At 48.9% G+C, this 8,621-nt stretch overlaps 1 protein-coding gene across 1 annotated transcript in view; it reads right to left on the bottom strand.

Annotated features, from left to right (window-relative positions):
- The window catches only part of LCP2 (lymphocyte cytosolic protein 2), a 62,976-nt gene that overhangs the window by 7,600 nt on the left and 46,755 nt on the right, over positions 1–8,621 (bottom strand). The window contains exons 15-17 of the mRNA XM_045284695.1: positions 7,277–7,289; positions 5,705–5,834; positions 3,296–3,345 (exon numbers count right to left, since the gene is read on the bottom strand). Of these exons, the coding sequence (XP_045140630.1) occupies positions 3,296–3,345; positions 5,705–5,834; positions 7,277–7,289 (193 nt within the window). The remainder of the gene's footprint in view (positions 1–3,295; positions 3,346–5,704; positions 5,835–7,276; positions 7,290–8,621) is intronic.

Here is an 8,621-nt window from a genome sequence, read left to right as displayed (position 1 = left end):
TTTGAAAGCGCATTTGTACATCGTTTCTCAAAACATTTTCTCTCCATTTAAACCCCCGACATTAGGTCCTCATTTTTCCCCTCCCTCCTTTCTCATGATTTTTACAAGAAATCTACATTCTCTGAGACAAGCTGAGACACCCTTGAGGTTGTGTTTAGCTCTTTGGCCCCCTCCCCTGGTAACCAAAGTTTACGAAGCTTCCAGAAAGTTGAGCTGTGCATCTCACATGGCAGGTGGTGCCAAATATCTGAGGCTCCAGTTAGTGACCCTGGACTTGTGCTTCACCTTCTCTACAACCCTCTTCCTGTTGACAGCTCTCAGAAACTTCCAACGAGCATGACTCCCCATCTCAGGGAAACCTTGAAGGTCTTGACTTATAATTGGCAAGGTTGTGTTCTAGGCACTAGTGCCGTGGTTCTATTAGCTGAGTGGCTTCTTCATTCCTAATGCATTATCCCTTCCTTCAGACGGCAAGTCTCTTTTCAGTAGGACATCCAGGCCTTGGGTGTAGTGCTTTGTGTATGTTACCTACCTCTGATCCTCCCAACATCACTATACTGGAAGGACCATCTTCAGTTTGCATACGAGGATACCCAGGCTAAAGAGGATGGGCGAAGCACATGCTGTTATTGGCTTGGCTGAGACGTGGGGGCTTATGGTTCTCAAACAGAGAATCTTCGAGGGAACTTGAGTGCCCTGGGGTGCAGGAATTTGCATGGTAACCTCAAGGTGTGGGCACACCTCCCATGTGCCATAAATGGCCACTGTGCCACTGAGGATAAGAGAGTTACCTGGGAAGAGTTGCATTCCCTCACAGCTAGATCCCGTTCACTCAACAAGCATTATCACAGCAGCCGCTATGGGCTGCAAAGGGAAGCTCACTGAGGCACTGTGGATCTGCAGACGGAAGATTCTGGCAGGTCAAGGCCAGCCATAGATGGTTATTTAGGAACAAGGAAAGGCTACCTTCATATCCTGGTGGTGCGGAGATGCCAGCTCAAAGGTAGGCAACACACCCAAAGCCCCACACTCAAGTCCTGGATGTGGTTCTGAAAAGAGAACCTCCTTCATTTTTAACCACAGGACCAGCAATGCTCCTGGTGAGCCATGCAATATGTGTTGTGCCTTGCATGGCTGCGTTCAAGCTTTGAAGACCCCAAGCATTTGTAAATGAACCAGGCACAGAGTAGAACAGAAGCACTAAACACATCATTAGGCCAAGTAACTGGGATGCCCGTGAAACCCCGATTGTAAACCTCCCAACCAAGACACCAAATGCCATGAGGTGCTTTGTCGTATGTAAGCAGCCTGAGTAGTAGCTTCTCTTTTTTTTGTCATTGTTGTAAATACAGTTATCACACACCTTTTGTCGATTCATCTTTTTAATTCCTGCACAATTTATTGACAGCAATTACAATAATCAGTAATGCAACGCTGCCCTTTATCAATGTAAATTTTCCATCCCCATGAAACTACCACCCTCCTTTTCCCTTCCTCCTGTCTCTGGTAACCACCAGTAAGCCATGGTCATGATCCATTTACTTTGGCTTGACCTTCTATATAAGTGAAGTCACATGGCATTTGCCCTTCTGTGAGAGGCTGACGTCACTCAGCATAATACAAGCACATCTAGCTTTTACCACCGTCCCCCACCCACCCAGGTTCTAGATTTTATAATGGGCTATTGGACATGACATAGCACAACCTTTTCCCACCTGACGGTGAAGGAACTCGTGGAGAAGAATGGGGACCAGGAGTTTGGTCAGTCTTGGGGAAAAGATGCTAATTTTGATGAATGTAGTATATCAAATATTAATTAACCAGATATTTAAAATGAAACTACCCACCCGCCCACAAAATGAGGAAGCTACAGAACTTGCTTTGGGATCTGGAATTCAGATGCTTACAGGGACCAGGCAGGCAGCACAGATGCACCTTCACAAAACACAGGGAGTTGGGGTGGGCGGGGGGGGCGCATTTGGAGGCTGTGAAAAGCATGTGAGGTATATGGGAGCTATTGCCTCGGTGCTTAGGAAACATGGAGGACTTAGGGATGTCACTAGTGCCAGCACCAGGGTCTGTGATCTTTCAACCGAATGCAACTGCATGCAATCCTGAAAAATCTGGACCTTGAGCCGTCATTCAGATTTACTGAGTATGCGCTCCCTGTGCACCAGACAGTTGGCGGTTGGGGTCTACTCTGAGGCACCTCAGAGAAAAGGTCTGGGGAACCTCTTCTGAACAGTCTGTCGTGGAACACCCTAGGGAGCACGGCTGTACGCGATGGATGCACGTGGGCCCCCATGTGTCAGCATCGACACAATGACAGCTGCTTGTCTCTTTGGTTCAGTTTGTGATTTAAAGCAGATTGGTTTTCCTGTGGCTGGATCAAGAGTCCAAAATTTAAAAAGGACTTGGTCTTTATAGCATGAAAACAATTAAGACAACAATCTAAAACTAATTTTAGATCAAAATCCACATCCCCAGGTTTTCTCAAGAAAATAAATTGGAAAACCTCTCCACACTTAAGTCAGCTTGTAGACCAACCTCAGAGATAAGTTGGCTCAGTTTCAGAGCCAGGTTGTAAAATGACTTGCGTTTTGGAGGAGGGATCCAGAGCCTATAAAAGCAGTGCCTACACCATGCTGTGGCTGATTAAGTGTGCAACTCCGTCATGAAAAATGCATCCTGAGAGGACAGAGGAGTAAACGAAACGTGACACAGGGACACCATGCTGCTGGAAAATAGCATTGATGGACTTGCTCCAGGCTAGGTTTCCACAAAAATCTCAATTTGTTTTAAAAAAATTCTCTTCCAGAAGTATTTTCAAAAATCACTTTTGGGAATGTAACATCTTATGGGAGTAGAGAACCTCGTCTTTCTCCCAGGAAATGGCTAGTGGCTTTGAACTACTGAACTTGCAGTTAGCAGCCCAACACGAAAGCACACTGCCACCAGCGCTCCTTGTTTCACTGGTTAAGGTTTGGAAAGAGAGACCTCTAATCCACAACCCAAGGACAAACACAGCAAGGAGAGAAAAAATTACATATCAAGTCTGGAAGTCGGAAGGAAGTCTAAATGAGTAGATTGTGGGAGAGAGCGTGCGTGCATGCGCTAGTGCTGGTTCGTGGCACAGCCTTCCACCAGTCCCTGCACACTGCAGGCACCGAGTTAAGTGTGGACTGAGGAAGTCCCATGCCTTCAGGAAACAGCACACCCTTTGTCAAAGGTCGTGGGACAGATTGGGAGCCCAGTCACACCGGCGAGTTGGCAGAGAAGTAACTGCGGCACAAACCTTGAGGGAAGCCTGGTGGCAGCGAGGCGCTCTGCAGGAAATGGCCGCTACTGCGGAGACAGAAACGGGCAGGTTTTAGGTTAGGTTAGGCTGGGGTGACAGGGTCAGTTGGAGACACTGGATTCTTTGAAGATTTGGATCTGGGCAAGAATAGGAAAGAACCCACTAGACACATTCCACGGCTGGCCTGAGGCAGGCTCTTCCATGGAGTGATTTTGGCTGTAACCTTCTCATAAGCAACTCACGGAGTCTTTCTCCTGCCAGGGCACTGGGTGGGTTTGAACCACCAACCTTTAGGTTAGTAAACCAAACACACCACCATCTAGTCAATTCCTACTCACAGCAACCCTGGAGCAGAATAAAACCACCCACAGGGGTAGTTTCTCTCATGTTCACAGCACCATGATGGATGAAAGGACGGCGCAGAAGCACCTGCTACATGCACATGACATAACCCTACTTCCTAAAGGGAGGAACACTTGGAGCACTTACTGATGAAGATCAAGGATTGCAGCCACATTGTGAGGATTATGACTCATTGTGAGGAACACCCGAATTCTCCCCCCTGAACCAATAGGTAGCATCAAGACAAATGGAGAAAAAGCTGAAGGAGTCAAGGATTGTGTCTTGCCTGGACCCGTCATCAGTGTTTATGGAGCATTGAAAAGCAAGGATGTTGCTCCGAGGACTACGTTGCCACTGACGCAGGCCGTGGTGTTTTCAAACGTCTCCTATGCATGTGAACGTTGGACGTTGAATCAAGAGGGCTGACGAAGAACCAGTGGATTTGGATTGTGGAGCTGGAGGGGAATGTTGAAAATACCATGGATTGCTAAGACGACAAACCAGTCTGTGTTGGAGCAAGTGCGGTCAGAGTGCTCCTTAGAGGCAAAGATGGGGAGACTTCATCTTACACAACTTGGACATGTTGTCCCTGGAGAAGGACATCACAAAGCGGAGGGGCAGCGGAAAGAAGGCTAGAGAGCCTTCTATGCATGGGGCTGACACAGAGGCTGCAACACGGGCTGGGAATTGGCACCATGAGAAGGGCGGCACCAGACTGGCAGTGCCTCATTCAGTTGTGCATGGGGTCACGTGGGTCAGCACGGACTCTATGGCACCCAACAACACAGCGGTTTTCAGAGGGTGACCGTCAAGTCTTTCTTCCTCACAGTGACTACTGACCTTTCACTGAACGGCTGCAGCCCAGTGCTCAACCACTGCACTACCAGGTCTCCGGTGTTGTCATTATTGCTAACTGCCATCTAGGCTGTCTGCTCCATGCCAACCAAGCACATCCTTACCCAAGAGCCCGAGCCTTCCATAAAAGTCTGCTCGGTACAGCAAGCTCGGCGAATACTATTTTGTGAGTATGATCAAAAAGGGAGGGGCCCAGTGAAGGGTGAAGGATCATGGGAAAAGGGCAGAGTTGGTACAGCAAGAGAAATAGAGCAGAGATGGATGTGTAAGAAGCAGCAAAATCAGAGCCAAAAGCCACCAAGGAGAGAGATGCAAGCTCACAGGGGGTGTGGCAGAGGTGGAGAGAGGGTTGCTGGTAGTTGAGCTACACGATGTACGGCAGAGACGTGGGCTTCACTCTGAATGGTAGAAGAGAGGATGAGCCTGGGGGCTGGGAGCTGTGGGGACCCCAGGAGGGAGCCCCAAGCATCTTTCTCTGCCTCAGGACGGATTTATTGTGAGCCATGAGAAGTGACCAGGTTATTGACAAAGCAGATCTCCGGGGGACAGAGCCCGCCCAGTGAAGGCTTAGCAGCTGGCCAGGATTCAGCCCAAGTGTTTCTGTGGCTGCTGCACGCAGTTTGGGTTACTAACCAGGAGCTTGGTGTTTCAAAGACACCAGCAGCTCCACACAAGAAAGTTCTGGCAGGCTGCTACCCTGAGCATCACAGCCAAGGAAGCCCTTTGGAGCAGTTCTATTCTGTGTAAGACATGGGATCTCAGTGGGCACGCCTTAATGACAGTGGCATTTCTGGCCCCAGCATGACGTGGGTTCCGGTCTTCTGGTGCAAGATGCAAGATGCACTCTAAGTACGCTCCGTCACTGACTTCTTAAGGCTCATCGGTTTTGTTCATCTGTTTGCTTGACTCACTACATGAAAGCACCCTCTTCTTTTAGAAAGGGTCCATTCAGACGGGGACAACCATGGGCAGTTGACTCTGTACACCCCTTCCCCCCCTCCAATTAAAGTGTACAGCCTTGGGGACAGATGTGGGCTGGAATATGCTTTTAATATTCAGGTTGCTTTTGTTTTTAAAACCCGAAATATTCTTACCCTGCTAACCCACTGGCTTATTTCATTCTTCCTCAACCAACCTAGCCCTGCTGTAGTGGGGAGTAGACCCAGGAGACATTTCGTTAAGTGAAGACTTAATGATATTGTCACAAACCTTTCTGAGAAGGCTCCGGGCGGGTGAGGCGATGGGAGGGAATGCTTGGGGCTCAGCTTGTTGGATCGTGAAGGAAAAGTATTGGAGCTCATGGGGGCCAGTGCTGGCTGGGGCAGAGGCCTTTGATGCACTATGGAAGGAGAAGATAAGTAAGAGATAACAGGCTCTAGAATCCCAAGGGTCACCCAAAGACATTCCAGAAGTGACTGAGCTCTGAGGAGGCCCAACCCCCAAAACCGAGTTAATTCCGACCCATAGGATTTCTGAGGTTCGCCATCTTCATGGGAGATGTTTGACTCACCTTTCATACGTGGAGAAGCTGGTCAATTCTACCTGCTGACCTTGGGGTTGGCAGTTCAACACATAGCCCCCTGCTTAGGCCCCCCAAACCAAAGCCAAACACTACCAGCGATTGAGTCGATGCCACCCTACAGGACCAGGTAGAACCCAACCCCTGTGCGTTTTAGACACTCTAACTCTTTACAACAGTCGAAAGCCCCCCTTTCCCCCCAAAGAACAGCTGGTAGTTTAGAACTGCCGCCCTTGCAGCTAGCAGCACAGTGTGTCACCCTTACACCAGCGATGTACTAAGGGCTCCTTCATTAATCTGAGGAGGAATATAAAAATGCAAAAGATCAGATGTAGCCAGAAAATATTTGGCTAGAATCCTGGCTCCCAAAGTTTTTCTAAATAATCTACCACCTTAGAGTGCATTGAAAAAATGCTGCCATTCTATATTATTCCATAAAAGTCAGGTTCACTTTATTTTTGATAATCGATGAACTGCTAACGTGGCAGAGAACTGTTGCCTGGGGACCCTTTGCATTTCAGACACAGGTTCACAAGTTGCTTCTGCTCCATCTGGTTCTGTTTTATGAGCGCCAACATTCTCTGTGATCTCACCAGTCTGCGGCTCAGGATTTTCTGTACCCACATATCTCCGAGAGCATCAACAATAGAAATATCCTATTTAGCGCTACACCCAACTTTTAACTTTTCTGTGTGCTGCTACCAAACCGCACCGAAGGCAAGTCCCCCGAGTCCCTTCTGACTCCCAGCACCCTAGAGGACAGGGTAGAACTGCCCCTGGGCGTCTCAGACTGCAACTCTAAGGGAGTAGAAAGCCTCCCCTGGCTTATGTATTGCTCCATATGAAGTCAATGAATCATCGTCTTGGTAACTCAGGCAAATAAACCCATTTTCCTATGGTCCAGTATACCAACTTTAAACTACAAAACAAGCTTAAACCCACTGCCAGCGAGTTGATTTCATCTTGCAATGACCCCAAACAGGGTTCCCAAGACTGCACACTTTACAGGAGCAGACAGCCTCCTCTTTCGGCCTCAGATGCTACTGGGGCTGAAGCACTGACCAGGTGGGGTGTGCCCATCACTTAACCCACTGCATCATCAGGCTATCTGCTTAATGTTCGTTTAACAATTGTAACTGATTCAAGGATGTTCCTTTACTAAATAGGATCAACTTTGAAAAAAAAATCAAATAAATGTAAATATCTGAGCAGAAAAATGAAGGGATGAGTTACAAGTTGTAGGAAGGTATTTTTGAACTTACTGTCATCTTCATCCTGGTGGGCGGGGGGAGGAAAAAAAAGAAAGAATTAACTGATCGTCAAAACACAGTTCCAAAGATTTGCATTATTTGACGACATAAGTATGTATGCTTTCCTGTAGCAGCTGCCTCGCCACAGTAAAACATTCTGGAGAAGAATGCCGAGAAGACCAAACCCCTGACATCGAGGTGATTCCTGCTCCCAGCACCCCTGCATGCAGTGTCCGAGGCGGTGGCTCCCGCTGGGAGAGCCACCTCGACTTGCTGCCAAGAAGCTGGTGGCAAAAGGCCTGACTTTGCAATGAGCAGCCCGATGCTTAACCCACGACACCACCAAGCTCCTTAGGGAGTCGAGTGCCCCCATGGCCATCGGGTCGGTTCCACTCACAGGGACACTTTCTGTGTGGAGTTTTGGAGGCTGTCAGTCTTTGCGGAACAGTTAGCCTCATCTTTCTCCCATGGAGCCGCTGGTGAGTTTGAACCACTGACCAGTCCAAGACTCCCTGAGGACAGGGCCTGTCTGACTGCCCTGGAGTCAAATTTGACTCACATTGACGCTACGTGACAGAAGAGAGCAGCCGGGGTGGGTTTCCACGACTGTAAAACTTTGCAAGAGTGGAAAGCCGCATCTTAGGGCCCGTTATACAGTTTGAACTTTTTAAATATAAAGGACCATTTCAAAGCATTCCCATCTGAGAAACTCTTCTTATCTATGCATACAATAGATTTTGAGATGCCTAAAACGTTCGCATAGAGGGCAGTGGTGGGGCGGTGGGAGAACTCTCCTCTTTCAGGCCAGAGATCCAGCTTGAGTCTTTGGCCAGCCCTGCTCATTCTCAGCCCACCCGTCTGTCGGGGGAGCTTTGTGCGCTGCTCTGACGCTGGACACGTTGCAGTGGCGTCTCAGTGAAGGTCAGAAGAATCTACTTCGGACCATCAACCGCCAACAACCCAGGGCCCCCACCCACCACAGGGATGGATGGTGCAGGGCCTGGCAGTGTTTCCTTCTGCTGGGACGGGTCACCATGACTCAGGCAAGGGTCAGCTCCATGGCAGCTGGCAACAAGGACCACGACAGTTCCCAAAGATTTCACAGTAGAGAATCCCTACGCTACGTCTGCAAGAGTCTTGACCATGTGTCATTCATCGCTCTTAAGAGCCTCTCAAGGATCGAATAGCCCCATTCCACACACGGAGACAAGATGTTGGAAAGGACTCCTGGCTCGCCGACATGGGTTTGGCCTGAATCCGTCTGCCCCACATGCAGCCCAGCCTTGTTTTTGTTGCCGTTTAGCAGCGGCCGCTCATCCTACAAGCTATATACAGTGAACCCTCGCCACTTTGCGTT

This window comes from Echinops telfairi, unplaced genomic scaffold (genome assembly GCF_000313985.2).
Source record: "Echinops telfairi isolate 266 unplaced genomic scaffold, ASM31398v2 ScPeMD7_7469;HRSCAF=8507_0, whole genome shotgun sequence".
Taxonomy (NCBI): domain Eukaryota; kingdom Metazoa; phylum Chordata; class Mammalia; order Afrosoricida; family Tenrecidae; genus Echinops; species Echinops telfairi.
The sequence above is the reverse complement of the archived record's forward strand: the minus strand, read 5'-3'. Positions and strand labels throughout refer to the sequence as shown.